At 40.4% G+C, this 20838-nt stretch overlaps 1 protein-coding gene across 1 annotated transcript in view; it reads right to left on the bottom strand.

The window, feature by feature from the left end:
• The window catches only part of prmt3 (protein arginine methyltransferase 3), a 62887-nt gene that overhangs the window by 19370 nt on the left and 22679 nt on the right, over positions 1 to 20838 (bottom strand). Inside the window, exons 11-13 of the mRNA XM_059347461.1 lie at positions 13684 to 13762; positions 5370 to 5557; positions 3261 to 3347 (exon numbers count right to left, since the gene is read on the bottom strand). Coding sequence (XP_059203444.1) covers positions 3261 to 3347; positions 5370 to 5557; positions 13684 to 13762 — 354 coding nt within the window. The remainder of the gene's footprint in view (positions 1 to 3260; positions 3348 to 5369; positions 5558 to 13683; positions 13763 to 20838) is intronic.

Here is a 20838-nt window from a genome sequence, read left to right as displayed (position 1 = left end):
AAAGCACATAAGTTAGCTTTTGCATGTCATTATGCAGACATGAAATGATTAAAAGCATGAAATATCAGCATGAAAGCAGGGAAAGAGCTGCTGTGTGACCAAAAAGCTGCAAAAGATGTAAATAAAAATAAAATGACACATCTGATCATCTGTTTTGCTGCAGGACCCCTAACATGACTGGACTTACATCTTATATATAGAAACGGGATGTTTTCAATTACAGAGCAGAAAAGAAAGGAAAAATGAGAGGATGTTTACAAATCCCATTAAATTCGCCTGCCTTACCGAGGGAGCACTGGCCAGATAATAACCACCTATTGATTATCCATTAAACCAATACACCAGACAGTGCAGCAACACTGCAGCACAACACAAAGCCGCTCCAACACAAAAACAGGCTTTTCTACAGACTGATCATTCCTCACAGTGCACAGCGTCACAGCCTGCAGTGGTGAGGCTGCTCTGTAGTTGGCAGGTCACTGCTGGTACCACGGAGAGGAATGTGGCTCAGACGCTGGAGGAAGTTTAAGGGAGGCGGGTGGGGATGGCCGGGAGGGGGGGGGTGAGGGGATGGGGGTTATGGTGGCTGCCAGCACCTCACCAAATAGACTCATAAACCATTCTCCATGCTTTGGTGCCTGTAGCTGACCCTCGCTGAGGACACACACTTCTGTTTTGTGTTGCAGTCGTCAAGCTGACCTACGCACGCGCGCACGCACAGCTCAGATGAGTCATGAAATATCCTACATAGGACTCCATATTTTTGTCTTTGGTTTAATTAACTGCATTTATTTTCAGTGAAGTGGTTTAGATTCTGGACAGAGACACATTAATAAGTTGGGGGTGTCGCAAATTAAGTTGAATTAGCTTTAAAATCCCTTAAACATATGCTGAAATGTTGTTACATATTATTTGAATGCAGTGTTCTGCTAATTTGTGCACACAAGTATTCAATCTGAGGGTATAAATTAGGTAATTAAAGACTACTAAATTGTTTTTTCCGCTAAGGCTTATCAGGCTGTGCAAAAATCAGTTTAGAAAATGAATATTTCCGGTCCTTGATGCTTGGTGAGCCGCGTTTAAAGCTGTTGTAAAATACTCTATAAACACACACCTGTGACCATATTATATGAGTATTATCTCGCCAGTTATCCAACTATTGCAGCTGCACTGTCCTGGACGCAGAGATTAAGAGGGGAAACCACCAATTAAAGCCTGAATCATTTAATAGATGGCAGGATGAAAACAATCAGCAGAAGGTTCTCTGTCATTCACAGAATGCACAAAAGAATCCACAAAGATACTGGGGAAGAAACAAAGAGCAAGGAAAAATACATGTCATTGTTGTCGCCCAATGAACCAGCTCTGCATCTCCATCCAAAGTGGACTACTATGATCACTTTTCAAGTTGTTAATTGATGGCATTATCATTATTGAAAATAATGGTTACTCAGGAAGTACCTGGGCTACACTGTGACAAAAATGAAAAAATAAAGGAAGCAGAATAGTTACTGATGGTAGATTAATTTTATTTTTTCTTTCACCCAGTGTCGGGTATAATAGAGAGCCCAGGGGTTGAACTTTCTTTGGCTCCATGTTGCCACTGATCTGTAAAGCAGGCGGAGAACCGAAACAATCTACACCAACCCCTTCCTGCTAAGGACAGCTGTACAAAAACTCTGTGAAGGTGGCTCAGAGGCAAAAATCAGTGACAACCAGGGCAAAAAAAGATGCCATTCTGTTTAATAATGCTAAAGAACTCCAATACTTGGCGGAGAATGATTATCAATACATTCTTGCATTTTTTGTTGCTGTGTGTTAATTTTATAAAACATTTCCAGGTTTATATACTAACTGTTTTTTAAAAGCTATAATGAACTCAAGACTATGGTTTATGGAGATGTTGGAACAGCTGCTGTTCTAAAATTGCTGTAAAAAAAACAACATTTTTTGTGGCTTATTGCTTAATTCAACTAAGCACAACCAAAACAGGATATAGATATGTTGTACATTATCATGCCACATTATTCAATCATCATTACACAAAGTGATCATGTTTACATCTTTCATTCCCTTCGTGATAGTGAGTGTTCTCGTATCGAGCAGGTTTGCACTGAATATGGTTCTGCTACATTATGAAATAATGTAATAATAAATATTACTTCACAATCAGCAAACACTAACAACACCACAATTATGTAGGATGAACACAGTAGTCATGATTAGGCTCCACATAGTCCAATGTGTAGTTCAATTTTTCAGACGTTTTTTTTAATTAATTTAAAAAAAGATTTCACTCTATCCAACAGAGCTACAGCTGCACATGGCCTCCAAAAAACCACAAACCAGAAATACATTCCACCCTTAGTTATACAATTCATTAAGGCATCTTAAAGAAACAGTCACACTTCAAAAAAAGTGAGAGCTAATGCTGTTGAAACATTTGTACCTTGCGTTTAGAAACAATCTGTTGAATAAATTATCATGTCAACATATTTTTCTGAAGACTTATGAAGATATGCATACTTTTCTCACATGTCAACATAATGAAAATTGTATAAGTGGAGACAGTGGAAACAAAAGGAATACGTTCAGCTGTTCAGTGCATACATGACCAGGCTAGGAAACTATTTCAGGCTCCAGTGTGAGAGGTGTGTTGTGATTGTGTGTGTGAGTGTGTTTTGGTGTTTGGAGAATGACAGGGCAAGCAGGCTGTGAACATTCACTATGTTGTGTGACATGTAATTCAAAGTCACATTAGCCTCAGTGTTCTGATTCGATTTGAAACTCTATTAAATATCCAACTGCCAGACATCCTCTTAAATACAGAAACACAATCCATCAACAGGAGCTGACTGATGTCTCTGCAGGTCGCACTGCCTCGCTCCTCTCACAGTATTTCTGATAAATGACAGGTGGATACAGTGGCTGTGCAAACTTTTGTTTTAGGTCATTTATTTGTGTAGCCCTTCATGCTTTACATTTGGACTAAATAAAAATAAAAAACAGGAACATTTTGGCTTCTGGGTGAGTTTTTCCACCCAACTAAGATCTCAGCAACATTAAGTATGACATGGTGATCAAATAATTATTAACCAATTACACAGTCTTGCCTTAGTGTCACAAGGGTGAAGGTTAAAAGCATGCATTCAGATAAAATACTTCAAATTAATTAATTTTATAATTTTTGAGGTTTGAAACTCAAACTTTATCAATTTTATAAGCTCATGAGCAGTGTGTGTGTCTGTGTGTGAGCTTACCGTGCATTCTGTGGTGTTTGTTATCTTCAAGCAGAAATCTGATGCAAACTCCAGCTCAGACAGGCACACTGTGTTACAGTCAATTGTCTGTTGAAAGTCAAAAACAAACAAGGCATATGATGCAAAACTTAAAAATCTCAGATTTGATTTTAGAACAGCTAAGGAGGTTTTAGCCTCAATGCTGTGTGTCATGCCTAACAATGCTGCTTTGCTGTCCCAAAATCACTGTAAAACACAGTTCAGACAGCTACGTGGCACAAAAAATCCAAACTTTATTAGCTCACAAATCAATACAACAGCTTTACTAAGAGTAGAGTAGATAAAAGATGCTTGTCAATATTTACTCACAAATCTGACATAGTGGTGACAGTAATGATGTCAGTTAAGCAGCAACTGCTATAAAACTGTACCAGTAGTGGCTGCTACTAACAGAACATCCAAGTGAAAGTGAATATATACATATATATAGGTTTCTAAACTATAACTCAGAAGATGAAACCCATTACACAAGGCAGGTTTAAAGCTGCTTCAAATGGTTGCACATTTCTCAAGTTGAGCATTCCTATCTGCTCTCATTGAGAGGAAAAAAACTCATCTGTTTTGTGGGAATTTATAATTCCATGAAAGGGCTCTCAATTTTACGGAATAGCAGCCAGCCTTAATGGAATGCTATTGGATCGTATCAACGGGAGGCAATAGATGAGAGTCCATGTAATTTGGGCAGAGGGGCCTGTCTATTTGTCACTGGAGGGGAGAAACTATCGATTAGAGGATTCAAATTCCATTATATCAAGTTCTCTCCTCATTCATCACATCAACAGATGAATGGAGGACATGCTACTTAGCAAACGGGCCAAGTGGCAAAGAACACACGATGGTATGAGAGACAAGAGCGTCCCTACACAGAAAGATTCACAAGAGGTATCTGTGCTCTTATATGTTGGACTGTGTGTGTGTGTTTGTTTTATCTCTGCGTTGTGTGTGTGTGTGCTCCGCCATCAGTGAAAACCGCTCTATCCACAGGGGGCTGAGAGTAATGAAGTTTCCTTAAGAGGAACTTAAACAAGGATTAGACAGATCAATCACCCAGCGCTACAGCATCTCACACACACACACACACACACACACACACACACACAACACACACACACCTCTCTTCAGGGCCCTATCTCTCTCTCTCCACAGCCTGCTCTCATTCCTTGTCTATAGCCTAACAGCTTGGGCCCCACAAACTCCATTTCTTCTACTTGTAACTCTCACGATCCTTGTACATTTGGATCACACTGACATATTGGTTTGTCAATACGTCTCGCCTATACAGGTGTTAAAAATCAGATCCTGGGTAGTTGGTGTTATCCACAGGTTATAGAAGTGAGGAGCCACTCTGATTGCTGCTACAGAAAAAAAATCAGAAAGAGTCTCCGCTCAGGGTTTAATCTCAGGGTGACCTCTAGGACAAACATTTAATAATTGTGTTGTATTTTTTGTGCAGATACACTGTGGACTGCCCAAATCAGAGTGGAACCTTCAGGACAGGTTGCATGTCTATCATTGTAAGCAGTTCAATAAAAGAGTGTTTCATCCGGCATTTAAAAATTATTGAGATCACTAAGAACCAAACGTGTTTTGCGGCAGTATTATTTTTTCCTTATTTTCAACCCTAGTAATCATCTTGTCACCCTTTAAATTAATCTTACAACGCCTTGTAGGGTCCAAATCCCCAAGTTGGGAACCAATTACGGTCCACGAGCATTAATTTTCTTATAAAAAAAAAGGAGTAGAAATATTACTCAGGCCTCAGCAGAAGAGTGAGACAGGGAGAAATTGATTACATTTCATGACATAGTGTATGTTCTGTTCATTTCAGAAAATAAACACATTTTACATCATGGAAAACATCACATTTTAGTGTAATTTAAGGGCCTACTCTAAATTACCATTAAAAATCCACATTATGACCAGTAAAATATAGTATTAGAAATACTGAATATTGTTAAAAACATATTGGCTATTTGCAATTTCAAATGTAAGTATTACATTGTTATTGGCCCTCAAAAGCCCATCCACTGTAGGTTAATTTTGGACTACATAACATATGGGCATGTTTACCTGTATGACTGTAGGTTCAGAGATGAGCGTGTCTGCTTTCACCATTTCCACCATAGCCTCGGGCACCACCACCCTCTTCATGCAGGCCATGTTGAAGCCATACACGTCATCCCAGAATTCAATGTGGTCTTGGTGTTTCTGTGAGTCTCCAACTGCTGCCAGGCTGATGTTACAAAGGTCTGGATAGACTGTGGAGAGAAGAAAGGAGCAGAGGGAGTTAAGGACTGATCACAAAATAAGACACCCATTGTTCCACTCATCACAAGTCAACCACAAATCTTGTTATTAAGTCCCAAGGTGAGAATTTTACCATATATTTCCATGCTGTTAAAACCATCTCTGCATTGCAATCACCTGAATGTCTAATGTAATCTGATTTCCAGTTTGCTTTGCTAGTAGTAAAATGTAAATGCATTACTTCATCATTAAACGACCTTGTCAGAAGGAACCAGAAACTGAAGAAAGTTAGAAAGTTGAGGCAGACCCTCTGGTGCTGCTCACTCCCAGCAGTGCTGTTAGCAATAATGGCAACCAGCAGAATTTTTTTGTCAGAGCTGGCTGGAGCTGAACGCCTGGCTGGAATATTTGTCCACAACAGATGCAACATTCGGAAATTTCCATGTCAATGTGAGCTGTGTAGTTTTGCTGTTCGTTGGCATATTCATCCATTCACACAACAGGCTACCATGCAAGTTATTGGCCAACCATCGAAGAAATGTGGGGTTCATTGTCTTGCCAACAGAGACTCTGACACGTGGACAGGAGGAGCTCGGACCTCCTAACAAGGCAACATACATCCAAAATAAAAAAAGGCACCAAAAAATGTATCACAGTCCATCATTTTTGGAGGTCACTCCAATTGCAGTTTCAGTGGTCTTAACTATCGTTAGTCTATCGCCTGGTCAGCCATTAGTGAATCCTTCCAGGGATTTGTCTTCCTCTAAACTTCAGACCATTAATCATAAACTGAATGGAAAGGGTAGCAAATTATGTTCCCAAAACGTGTCCTCTCAGTGCCGAGATGTGTTTAATATCAACACATTTAATGACTTGAAAACAATTCAACAAATTTAATCAGAGAACGCCTTAACATCTTGTGGGTGTGGAGCATTGCATCAATTTTATGAGGCTGCTGTAATGACTGTATCCATCACATGTGCACAAAACATGGCCTGATGACCATTTTGTCCTACTTTAATACTTCATACTCTCTGTACACTAGATGGTCAAAATGTGGATTCTCAAATATTACCATATAGAATTACTCGAAATGGCACTGTTCCATGAGCACACATGCTAACATTATATAATAGCCTCAATACTTGATTTTTTAAGCCTGACTGCAGGGCTTTGCTCCGATTCAACGTCAACTGCATCACTGAAGTTGAGCACAAGTTGGTATTCTGGTGCATCCCAAAGGTGTTGGATGGGATTACAGCTAGGGCTCTGTGGAAGCCAGTGAAGTTCTTTTACACATAACTGAAAAAAATATTTCTTAATGGACTTGGCTTTGTGCACAGTGGTCATGTTGGGTTGAAACAGAAAGAAAATTGCTCCCCCAAACTGCAAGTTGGTGGCAGGAAATTGTCCAAAACACAATGGTATGCAAACATCTCCAGCCTAAGAGTGTAAGTGTCCACATACTTTTGGCCCTATAGTGTCTGGTAAGATCCAGTCAAATTCACACATGCACATATTGAGAGATATGCACATAAATTCCTCCTTAGCCTCCCAAGTCTGAGATCACAGAGAGCTCTTTGGTGCATTTTCAATGGTATAGTCTTGGTGGTACCTCTTCCTAATACCACAAGCCTTTAATGGCTGACTTTTTGAGCCACTTCACTGGCTTCTAAAGTTAAATGGGTAAACTTTCTGTGCTGCACAAACTAAATTACAACCGAGGAGATAAAAAAAATGGCCGCCTCATTTTCTTCTTTGAGCAAACACAGAGACAAAACGTCCATTTGTCCATTATCCCCTTCATTACTTCAGGTAGGCGTGCTAATGAAAGTTGCCCAGCATCAATAATAATGTTACTCTGCCTGCACTTGCTTGAGCTCCTTCTCTCCCATTTACCAGCAACACTGATAACTGCACTTTATGGTAAACAAGGGACTGTCTCAAGGTCCGGCTTCGGAAAAGTTCAGACATATACAAACTTATAATCAATTTGAAATTTGATCAATATTGTTCTTAATAGACAAATCTGCTGCTAATATGTCTTGCCTGTTGTTCAGATGGTCTGCTTCACAGGCCCTTGGTATGTATGGAATATTCACTAGGACTGCATAAAAATGTGGTGGGATTTTTTTGATAGGATATATTTACGACACTTAGGAAATATTCATTTGCCGGGCAATATCACCATTTTAGTAGTTTGTAACGGCATTATTTTTAAGATGTCCATCATCACTGCTATATCATATTTATGGGTTGTAGCTTACTGCAATTCTCTATGTTTGCATGAGAAAAAAAGGCCTGTAATAAGCTTTGCTTGGCTCCGTTTCGCTTTATTTTCGTTTTGCTTGCTTGCCTGAGATGTCCTTAATAGCGGACACTCTTGACATTTTTGATGCATCCTGTTGCTTCTTATATGTTGCTTTTGTTACCTTTATGGTGTCTTGTTTACCTTCTTACTAACTTACTGGTGTCGAAAAATTTCGCCATGGACTGCAGTTGAAAATTAATCAGTCGGCTAACATTGGCACATTCACAGCAATCTTGATTCATGTGCATTGTCCTTTTAAATGCATAAATAAAATAGAAAAGAAAAAAGTAGGACAACGACGACAAAAAAATGATATGGTCCCAGCCTAACACAGATTCATTACTCGGGGTGTAGTTTTTGGGGAAACCTGATTTGGACTCATTTTTAAGTTTTTGAAGCTTGTGCCAGTGGCCAGAACTCTTAAACACATGGTTTCAGAGTTGACAGTGTCTCTATCACCTCAGAGAAATGACTGCTGCTGGAAATCACCCTGGCTCTGTTTTGGTCAAACAAGCTTCGGAATTTTTTTTTTTAAGCTGACTGAACCTGCTGCCTCAGAACAACTATTTTTCTTGAAAGATGAAAGATGTTGGTCAGTCACCGGGGATCTGTGTTTCTACTTTCATTTGTCAAAGCTCTGAACACTGAGCAGTGATTATTGTCGCTCCTCATGTTACATAACACTGTCTACTGAATGATCATCATCCATGTCTGAAATGAGCATTAAACGTGAGCCTTAATGTCCTTTTCATCGTGTCTTCACATCTCAATGGATTATTTTCTATGGTTAATATTCTTGGTGATTAAGCTGGAGCTGAGATGCTTGGAGACATTGGTTTCCCCACTGTGAAGTAACATTAGCCGACACAGAGGCCTAGGGCCTCAACTAGACTTTAATATACACTGATGAGGATATACCAAACTACATTTTAACATACAACTTACTGCCACTAGTAGAAGAAAAGTACAACCTGCATACTTTTGGAAAAGTATTATCCATATTTCAGACAATATATCAGATGTTTCAAATATTGGTATATAACAAAAAATCATTAATCTGGGTAACAAGCATGAACAAGAGCAACAGTAGTTAGCAACAGCAATAGTCAATAGCAACAATCAGCAGTTAGAGCTGCAACGATTAGTCAGCTAATCAATTATTCAATCAAATAAAAATAATCAGCAACTATTATGGTAATTGATTATTCATTAAAGTCATTTTTCAAGCAGTAAAAGCTGTTCAGCCTCTCAAATGTGAAGACTGTCTCCTTTTCTGTTTTATATCATATTTAACTGAATATTCTTCGATTTTGGACTGACAAAACAAGATTTTAAAAACATCACCTTGGATTTTGACTAACTAGGATGGTCATTTTCCCCTATTTATTTACATTTTAGAGACAAAAATGAAAATAATTGTTAGTTGTAAGTCCTGCAGTAGCAATAGCTGATAGCTACAGCTAGTACTGCATGTATCAACAACACAAGAAGAGAGAACAAGAAAGGAAGCAACAAATAAAGGTAAAGAAATCAGGCAGAAGATATGAGGATAAAGCTACAGAGAGTACCAGGCAGCAGCGAAGGCTGATAGAAGTAGCAGCAGGGGCCGCTGCAGACAGCCATCATAAACTGTTAGCAGCAACATTAAGAGGTTAGCGGTTAGCAATAGCAAGCAGTGAGCAGTTAGCAGCAGCCATAACACTAAGCAATAGCTCTACTCAAATAAGCTAACAGCCAACAGGCATAAAGCAACAGCAGTTAGCAGAATAGCAGTTAGGAATTTTAGCATCTCATTCATTTGAATAGGTGCTGATTTGGACCCATGTTCCTCCCTGAAGCATCACTGTGAGCTCCATTCATTAGCTTACCAGATGCTATGTCAGACTATAACTAACCAGCTGATCAGTTCCCTCTGAAAGGCAGCACACAGATTAAAGGGAACTTGACCCTTTTGTTCTGTAAGCACTGAAGTCAGGGTATTTATATTTTAGTTATAGTAAACGATATTTTGGCAAAAATAACTGCCATAAATATCTTACAGATGAAAAAAAAGGATTATGGTGCATAAGGGGTTTGAGAAGTTTCTATGAATGTTTTAGTACTTTTTCTACAGTAAAACTCAGGTTCATAAACTTCATTGATACAGCACTTTTCAAAAAGTGAAAGTGTTTTACAAAGTGGAAAGAGACAAATAATTGTCAAAAAAATGGAATCAATTGTAGCTGCTGTCAAACAAAGCCAGCCCAACCATTCTCCATCAGGAGCAAACTTTTTTTACAGCCACTTTTACGGTTTCAAAAAATATAATTCTTCCAGAGAGCACATTTTATTTATTTTACCTGGCATGTGTGTTCGGGCTCTGTCTCACATAACCTTCGACACAACGGGCCATAAAGCATGTGAATGGATGGTGACAGCTCACTGATGGGCAACTCATGGCCTCTCATTATTAGCTGAAGCCTGCTTGTGACCCTGTGAGTGTCACCATACCTAATGACTGTGCACGCACATGTGCACGCAAAACAGCAGATTTGTCACTTCATTTTACTCTGATTACTGAACCGAGTGAGTAATTAGAAGGGCCAGGTGAGAGGAAGAGGGGGAAATGTGCTGATTGGGCAGAATCGGGACAGGCCCGTCTGACAGAGACACGCTGAAAAAGGAACGGAGACAGAGAGACGTATAAGACGTATAGGCGGATGAGGGGGTGCTGTGGTGGGGATGGAAAGGGAGAAAGACGGCGAGGAAGACGGGGTGGGGGGTGGGGGTACACAGGCCTCCCCAGATTCATGGCTTTGACATCTGCGTCCTTCTCGACTCGCTGCTCACAGCCCGTTTGTCAAGCCCCCCCCCCACGCTTCTCTTGCTCCCTCCATCTCCCCAATTGGTCGGCTGCGAAAGAGGGGAAGACGGTGTGGGAGGGGGCACGGGACAAAACAGATCCCTTTTCCCTGGACGCTGTGCTGTGCCAGGCATGCAGGGACACATTTAAGGATGAAGGGGAGGTTAATGTAGTGGGGAGAATGAGGGAGCTGCTGTAACTCGCTTCTAATGTAGCTTAAACACACATACAGCAGCACTGCTGCAGGGCCGGCCACGTGCACACACACTCAAGATCTGAAAATAATCTTAGAAGTTGATGAATATAATGAGACACGACCACTGGATTTGTATCAACATTCAATGAATTAAAGTTATGTACCTTGGTTTTGGTTATTGCATTAAGGTGCAGTCTGGCGGTGCTGAGAAGGAGGAAAATTTGCTATGCAGATTTGCACATAAATACTGCCTTGGGCATGTTTACTTCTGATGAAAAACAACAACACAGATGAGCCTCTACTTGTAGTCTTGACACCAGAAACTAAGCTCCTTTTAGTGCCTAGGCACAATGCATGCAGAGTAAGCATGCAAAATAAACAAAATCTGTCAAATGTGTGAAATCATAAATCTCTTATTGAGCTGAATTTATGATTTTCAACAACCAATGACATTAAACCAGAAATCCAGCCAATCATCTGACAGTGCAGTCAAGAAGTTTATCAGGACAAACTGTGAGGTAGCATCAGAAAAAAACAAGCAAAAATAGACTAGTACCTCAGAGGCATGTGGTCAAAAATGCATATGAAAACTGGACAAAGCAAATGCAATATTCTCTTTAGACGCGGTTCACATGATATAAACAAATAAACCATTGTGAAAGGACTTATCTGTATTGCGAATATATAGTGAGTCTTTCTAAATCCATGCTCCCACATCATTTTTCTGGATCTACTGCCACTCAAAACCAGGAAAGAGCGGCTCACTCTGGAAGCGTCAGGGTTAAAGGCTCATGACGAACCATACGCCTCCTCTGACCTGTCACTTCACACCCTCACCTGTCCAATCTCCCTCGCTAACAGATCTGTCTCTATAGGTGGGGTCATTCTGGCTTTCCATCTATCTGTGTGTGTGTGTGTGTGTGTGTGTGTGTGTGTGTCCGAGTGTGACCTCTCCCTTGTGTCCCAAAGAGCCACTAAAGTCAGTGTGGTGGAACCGTTCCTTAGTTGGGTCACATTTGGCACAAACCATTAAATCTGGTCAGTGGCAGGGATGGGACGACCCAGGAGACTGAGTCACACTCTGAGACACACACACGCACAAGCACACACACACAAAGGCAGATCCCTAAAGAAGTGTTATTAGTTTGACTCCAATATTTTTAAAATCATCTTTGAAATACACATCTTACAAATATGACTTCCATTATTTATTCTTCTTCTTTTATGTTTTTAGCTGGAATTTTAAAAAATGGGGGAAAAAAATAAAAATAAATTCAGACTTGTACTTCAAGGCTACTGTTTCAAAAATGTGCAAGAATAGAGCCCAAACTCAACTACTGTGCAAGTTTCCCCGTCTCTGCCCATCCTTCAGTCCAGCCACACAGGAGACATGTTGTCTTAAAAACAGCTGTGTGTCAGTTTGAGGTGAGCTGCTGCCTCCCCCTCAGCTGTTTGTTGCTCCACCTCTGAGTATTCGCTCTGATTAGAAGGCTGAATCCTCCTTTCAACAGTCAAGCTGCATACAACCCAAATCTCAACGAAGTTTGGACGTTGTCTAAAAGTAGGTAACACAGAATGCAATAATTTGCTGATCCGTTGCAACATATATTCAATCAAAAACTGTACAAAACCATTCATTTTATGCTCAAACTGATATACTTGGGGGGGTGGGGGGGGGGTTGTACACTCCTCCCTGGTGCATTCTGCTTTTTTACATTTTACACAGCATCAAAACTTTTTAGGAATCAGGGTTGCTCAAACGAAACACACAAATCAAATGAAGTCAATCTTCCATTGTTTCTCACAAGTTTCTGGCTTTTCTTTTGTAAACTGGATTGTATATATTGAGGGAAGTTCTGCAATTTTTCCTGCTTTTATTGACATCCCAGTAGGAAATACAAGAAAACCACTCCAATCATTCCCTCATTACTTATAATGACCACAGGGGACGGCTGACCTCAGTATCACACTGCACCACAGTTAGTCAAAGGCAGGGGAAACAGAACTTCAGAGTAATACAACACAATTCATATACATATATAGTGGAAATGGACAATTTTATCAATATTATCTATGTGTTTCAAGACAAAAACAATTTGGGGGGTCAAAACTAGAGTTACAGATCTTTCCCACTTTGGAAACTTAACTCTGACTTTAGTCTGCTGCTTGTTACATAATGCCAAGGACAGGGAAAGTCACTTAAATGGGTGGATGATGCACATGAGGTGGCAGGTCTAATGTTGAATCTCTTCTCTTCGGCTAATGCACAGATTCTACCCTACTATACTTCAGATCATTACAATAACCTTGGTGAAGTTTCAAAAGTTTTTAGGGGCACACACATTCTCATGGCAAGAGTTATAGAGGGATACACATTCTGTCGGACTATTACTGCCACAAAATGTGACTCTACGAACCTTAGTTTTGTCTTTTTACAGCTTTTTAGTGTTTGCAGACACAGTACAGTATTTTTTCCACTCAAACACAGCTTTTTCAAGTCATTTGGCTTTCCGTGTCACTATAGTGTTAACAAAGTAGAGCAACGCCCTCGGACACTCCTCCCTCTTCTCTGTGGCACTTCAGCTAATTTTCATATACATGTAGGACACAGTGGCAGCCTGGAGGTCTGCGTTTCATCACTCTTTTACAGACATATCTCAAATGGCTGAAGAAAAGTAGTTCATATGCAGTTTTTACGTGTGATAATATCATATACTTGAGAGACAATTGTGATTTGACAATCCTTTGTGCAGCCTTAAGTGCATTGTGAGGACAAAATGTGGTTTACCTGTGCCGCCATCAGCTAGGTAGAGGTCTCTGGCGTACAGGACAGAGTCCAGCATGGACTCAAACAGCAAGAAGTAACCCTTGAAAGAGAAGAAAAGACACATTATTACCCACGTACCACAGCATTATCAGCTCAAGGCAGGAAATACGTGCGTGCAAGGAGATCTACACAACTGCTGAACTAAGCAATTATTTTTTAATTCAAGATCACTACGGTGGAAATATGAATTAGCCATGACTGTGAATTGAGTGATGTGCCCACGTGGTCTGCCACCCAACATCCAGAGTTTGACCCTGGTTTGACCTCCTGTTCTGCTCCAGTAGGCGGCACATTAACCGTGGTATTATTCCATTAATGCTGAAATTGAGTTTTGTCCACATCTTGTTGGCTTCGACCTGAGTGGCAGGCTCTGCTGACAAATGGCTTTTTCACCCTCCTACTCCTCCAACCGGCAGATCAGCCAATGGGATGAGCCCGAGCTGCAACACTGGCCTCTTCAATGTGGTTTTTATGTGCACAACGTTTGGGCAGGTTCACACATATGGGAGGGCATATCTCCATCTGGGACAAGGAGGTGGAGCAAAATGACTACATGTACGTTCGTACTGTAACTGATGACCCATATCAGTCCTTCCACTGCTGTGACAACACTGACTGGCTCCTTAAGGAACCAAAACACCCATCATTGCTTTTAGATTTGTGATATTTGATCGAAACAAGAGCTGAAGGAAAAGAATGTTGGAAGAACAACCCCTTCAATTTATAACCTGGATATTTGGTTTCCATCATTTTCCTTCACAATGATGAATTTGTACTGTACTTATATGCCTTGATATGGATTTCTGGTGCATTTCTGATGGGATATCTGACACTGATATTCATTCTGGAATTAATCACATTAGTGCTTAATCATCAGTTAACCCATGACCTGACAATGTTCATTATTCTGTATTTTGTACAGCTTTACAGATCCAGCATAGAGGAAAGAGAAGGTGATCAGGAAAAAATGATTTAGCTGGATTTTATTCCCATAGATCATCGGTTCTATAGGTTAGGATAATATACCTACCAAACATCTCAGACGATGGCAATATTTCTTAATTACAGGTTCAACGGGAGAACAAACACAAGTGGCCAGATCAACACTGAGGTTCTGAACAAGGGCTACACACTAACGTACTGCAAACGCAATCTGCACACATAGACCAAGTACTGCAGATCAAAGTTGATCTATAAACTGTGTTGGATTTTTACAACATATATTTATAAATGTTTCCACTTCCAGTTATTTTACACCAATTTACTTGTTGGCCTGTTAACAACCTGCCAGACCTTCTGACTGCTGACAATAAGTTTGTGAGTACATTGGTATAACCTATAGAAACTATAACCTATGCTACAGAAATAAAGTAATAAGCAGACGGCAACCTCCCAGTCTGAGCAAACCAAATGGGGTTGCTAACGTCGTTTGCAAAATAACTCCGGTCCTATCTATCCCAATACAAAATGAGACTACTTTTAACTTGATTTATTACCTCAGAAAATATTCTCGTGCCGACAATATGGTCTCAATCACTAGTTTCAAGTCTTCTTCAAGACAATATGATTAATTGTGTGAATAATGGTCCCGTTTCGAAGAAAATAGATCATAATTAAGCTTATGATTTGGGGGGATGCTATCTTTGATTGACGGGTCGATAACACGGCGAGCAGGTCAATCAGGACAGAAGCAGAACAATGCGTATCCACAGCACTGTGTACATCGAAACAGCCACTTTTGTCTCAGAACTTAGACTTTTTCACTTTGAGTTTTCAGTTCATAAGTTTATGTGAACATTTTGTTAATTTAAAAATTTCTTGTTCAGCATCCGGTTGTACTAAAAGACACTCCAAGGAGTCGCTGTTCAATTTTCATTTTTTTTCAACTGGTTTGTGTATAGTGGGCCAATAATATAAGGGAAAATGTTTTGTCATTAGACTGGTCTTTCAGGGCATGACTCCTAAAAGGACTGAGAAAATGTATTAAACTTTTTACCCAAAATAATTACAGAGCAGATAATCAATGTGATAGCAGGCACTTTACTTATGCTGTTGTGGTTAATTAAAAATTTCTTGCAAGTTTAATATTTCGGGAAGTGACTAACTATAACTATATTGGAGTGCTGGACCCATCCAAGCAAACTGTAAGCAGCTCTGCAGTGACACGATTGATAAAATATGTAGTGTGTAAATAAAAAAAAATAAAAAAAGGCCAGAGTTGTGTGCTTAAGATTCCAATATCTCTACCTTCTCTTCGGTGGAGGAACAAGGAGAGGTGAGGGTCAGGACCAAGATAAAGACTGAGGGGACGTGTGGCATTCGGGTGGGCGGGGGGGGGGTTTGTATGATGTAGAGAAAGTATCGGAGAGAGGAAGAGAGAAACAGAGTGATGCAGAGAGGATGCAGTGGCCAGCAGAATAGTAATTCACTGAGATAAGAGCCTTATTATTCAAATAAAGACAAGCTTTCATTGGAAAAGGAGAGGAGAGCGAGCTGCAGACAAACAGGGGAAACAGCTCTGATTTATAACTAACTTCAGAATCGTCACCATCTCTGTCATGGGCCTGAGCTGATAATGATGACAGCGATGAAGCTGATATAACCGACTCATCCTCCGTGAGGCGATAAAGGGAAACATTATCTCTGTTTATCGACAGTGGACTGGTCTCGAACCGAAAGTTGGGCCTGCGAACCGGCTGCCGCTGACTGTTGCGGTCCAGTCGATGTCCTTAGCAGCCGAGCGGGTCGTTTTTAAAACCCTCACACAGAGAACACCAGCCTCGTAATTTAGATCCCAATTTCACGGGACACTGCTTCTCTTGAAGGGAAGAGGATATGAGGGAGAGAGATGCCCGAAAGCACAGTCACACCTTACTTTTATCGTCAACAATGCTCCGGGATTACTGCCCCCCCTACTGCCTTCCATGTCCTCCCAGCAGTATGCGCCACACCCCCTTAATTTATACAACTCCAATGTTAATTACCAAAAACACAGTAACATAGACCCACTTCTGTCCCATTAGACTGGGCTGTGAAACTAAAGCAAAACTACTGAAATTTGTCTGAGCCTGATTAGATCTCCTCAGAATACTTTAAGCACTCTCCATAAAAAAACTGCAGCAACAATCCATCAGTGGACAAGTTGTCATTTCCTGAATGATGCAGGTGATCCTGTCCAATGTGTCATCGCTAAAAGTTAAATCAAAACTGTATGAGGTGGCAGTTTTGGGCTGCATCGGTGCACAGGCAGCTAGACATTGTTTGAGTCATATCTACTGTATGCTATAGGTGTTGCAAAGGATTTTTAATGATATACAGGAATCCTGCAGGCCAGTTGGTGCTGATATTGTAATTATGACATTACACAGCGTGCGGATGTAATATCCCTCACAGTTTCATTGAACTCCGACCAACAGTGTCTCAGCGTTCTAATTAAAAGTTCAAGTTTTTAAATAATTTCTAACAGTATTACACGATCAGAAAAATGCTTCAGGGCAGTGGGAGATGAGTCATCACTTCATGTTTTACCTACGTCTGACCAGTGAAGTTTGAGATTTAAGCTGATTTTATTCAACATTTTGGACTCAGTTGCATCACCAACATCCTCATGAAGGACAGATGTTGCAGACGATTACCTTAACGATTTCCTCAGTATTTCAAATTTAATGTTGCACATATCATCTTAGCTTTGATGTATGTATATTTCAGTTGTATATGCAGGATTATATTTATTTCAAGCACAATACAGGAGGAGGCAGCAAAGGATTTCACTGCACAATGTAGACACAATGCATGCAGTATTTGAGAAATAAAAACTATGAAACCTCGAAACACATCAGGCTCAGTTTGAAGTGAGGGAGAGAGTAAGAAGACCCATCACCACACCAATTTCCTGCACAAGGGACAAAAAAATCGTAATGGACAACAGGCAATGACACCACATCGTGTCCATCACAAGTAATGTCCAATCTGCTTGGAAGACAGTCTTCTACCTAACGGATGGTTTGCTGTAGGTTTATGTAGGGGTCGATCATTTATGAGATAAAAAGCTTAACCTAAGAGTACAAAACTGAGCCTGTTACACCACAATTTATGTCCATATCATTGAATGGCATTTTGTGAAAAATGTGCATATTTTATATCTTACTGAGAGTCAGATGAGGTTAATTATGTTTTGTGCAAAGTAGGGGTGCAACGAGTAGTGGACATTGTAGTCCGTTATGTCATCGTATGTTTTCATGCTGTGCGGGGACAGGACGTCGTTTACAGGAGCAGAGTTTCTGAGGGATGAGCCATCTTACATCATTACATCTCTGCTGACAGTTGCACATTCAAAACAGTGGGTGGTGCACGATTCAGCTCAAAGTTAAGGCGAATGGCAATTGAGGAGTACATCTCTGAAATGGAGGGAGGAGGTGTAGAAAAGGCCACAACGGTCGCTATTTCGGTGAGATAGTGCCCAGGGTTAATTGAACACACAGAGGAAAATGATATTGATTTCCAAATCTCTCAAAGTACAAAATATTGTAGAATTCCTTAAAGGGTTAAGGCCTACGTCTTACTGCTCTGTATCAGAAAAAAGTCTATGTATCTGCTGTCGAAAGCAAATCAAAGAGTGATCCACCTGGTCTAAAAGTGTGAAAGTTGTAGAACATTTTCTAGGTGAAAACTGAAGACTTGAGATGCCAAACTCTCTCTTATCTCACTTCACTTTATCTTTATTCATTTGTGTTAAGCAAAACAAGATTAAATCTCAGCACCATCCTAACTTTTCTGATACCATTTCCTCCAATCGATGCCTCTGTCTGTCTGTCTGTCTGTCTGTCTGTCTGTCTGTCTGTCTGTCTGTCTGTCTGTCTGTCTGTCTGTCTGTCTGTCTGTCTGTCTGTCTGTCTGTCTGTCTGTCTGTCTGTCTGTCTGTCTGTCTGTCTGTCTGTCTGTCTGTCTGTCTGTCTGTCTGTCTGTGGGCTCAGTGACACAGACAGGCCGAGGTGTTAGTGTGAGGAAGTGGTTCAGCTTTATGTCAGGCAGCCCGGCTGGTGCAGCCGACGCTCTGCAGTATAGTCACTGTGCATTTCCATAAAAGAGACTAATGAAAACCTAATGAGAATGGGCTGGAGCAGCTTATACACATTAACAAAATTAGCATATAAAACACATTCCCCTGAGTGGGCCACCACACACACATCTACATATGCACCAACACACACAAAAAAAGACAAATGGCAAATACACTTTTACAGCTGTGTTACTGTATGTGTAGAATTTTAGCTTTTTCAAAGAGTTGTCACTGCCCGTAATTTTACACAAATGCTATTAAGTTTGACTTTCCTTTCTAAACCCTACAGAGAAAACTTTTATAATTACTCCTGTAATGTTTTACTGTCTTTAGTTGCTGGAGGCAAAGTGTAAAAAAGGGCTTGGTGTGCTACAATTTACAGATTTTCATGTCCATCAACCCATGGGAGACTGAGTGTCTGTCAATTATAGGTACCAAGAGGCGTTTTGGTACAAAATCTACATCAGCAGTTTACACTCTCCTCCGCCCTCCAGTACCTTCTCTCTCCTACTGCGTTCAACATACGTCTTCCTCAATTACTGCAGATCATCATCACTTCCAGTCCCAGGAGGGCCAAGGCAAAATAAAGGAGATCGTGTGCACGCATGAATGTGTGTGTGTTTCTGGCAGTGTTTCCACGCTTCACCGAGCACTGAAGGCAGCACCTCTTCGTCAACAAGCCTCCTCTGCACTGATCTTTGGTCAGGCGACAACAAATTAGCATAAACATATAACACACATCCGAGTAATAGATTTTTGTGTGTTAACGCTCGGAGAGTATACATTGTGCCGATTCCAATATCTACCTAATTTCCATTTAAAGGCAAATGAGAGATAGAGGGGAGGGATAGTGGAACAGCAAAGTAATTTGCAGGATAGCTACAAGGTTATTACAGGCAGGGGCTCTTCTCAAATCAAAGATAAGAACATCACATGTTTTTAGAAGATGGTGCAATCATTTCAACGGCCGGTAAACACTTCATTCAAGACCTGAAAGATTTTATGAAAAATGTGCATGCATACATTATCTTCATCTTTTGGCAAATGTCATGTCAAATGTCTTACTGAATTTGCTGAATTGTATATTTTTTTTAAACTAATTTAGCTGTCCAGCCAATGCAGTTTTGTCTTCACCTTAATGTGAAATTGGAAACTTTCAGCTACAGAAGCAAGTGAAATACTTTAGAGTTCCTCTTGAAGTTTAGCAGCCTTTCAAATATTAGGAGGTGGGGGGGGGATCGATCGGCATAGTATCGCGATATTATGCGTGGCAATATTATATCGATTCATGGCAGCCACGTTTCAATATCTAGCGTTCCGACGCCCTACCGTTTTCGCCTTTACAGAGCCCGAGCAGGCTCACTTTTAGGAATATACTGGAGATATTGGTATCATATGAAACTAGAAGATCTAAGGAATCTATAGGCAGGTTTGTCAGGACATCGTGTCGGGAAGTTGTCGAAATAACGCTGCAAAGTTAGGCTTTTGATGTTTCATGCCGATTTTCAAAGCGCTCATGTGACCTCTGACGTCATGCGATCTCATAAAATAGGCTCTCTGGGTTCTCACGAGTCTCTCTTTACATACATGGCTGCCTTCCAATTCAGAACTTGATGCAAAGATAACACAATCCATTAATTTCTTCATTAGCAAAGACTTGAGGCCATGCTAAATGCTAAAGACACTGGAACCAAGGTATGTGATTCCATCGCGACGTTATTTCTCGGACACAATTATACAGAGCAGTGAAGATGAATAGACTGAGAATTTTCTCTTATTTGACAAAACAATTCTTGATTGAATTTAATTTTGTGGACACAAAATACAGTTAAACAGTTAAATGGCAATTTATTGTATCGCAATACTCATCATATGGCAAAATGCTTAAAATCGCAATAATATCATATCATGACTCATGATCCCTCTGGGGATTCACACTAGGAGTGCACCGATCGATCGGCACAGATTTCCTTAATTTTTCCGATCGGCCGATTCTTTTACGTCAAACCGATCTTATCTAGGGATCTCATCTACCGCGATAATAACCCCCCACCGGC

This window comes from Centropristis striata, chromosome 2, assembly GCF_030273125.1.
Source record: "Centropristis striata isolate RG_2023a ecotype Rhode Island chromosome 2, C.striata_1.0, whole genome shotgun sequence".
Classification (NCBI taxonomy): domain Eukaryota; kingdom Metazoa; phylum Chordata; class Actinopteri; order Perciformes; family Serranidae; genus Centropristis; species Centropristis striata.
The sequence above is the reverse complement of the archived record's forward strand: the minus strand, read 5'-3'. Positions and strand labels throughout refer to the sequence as shown.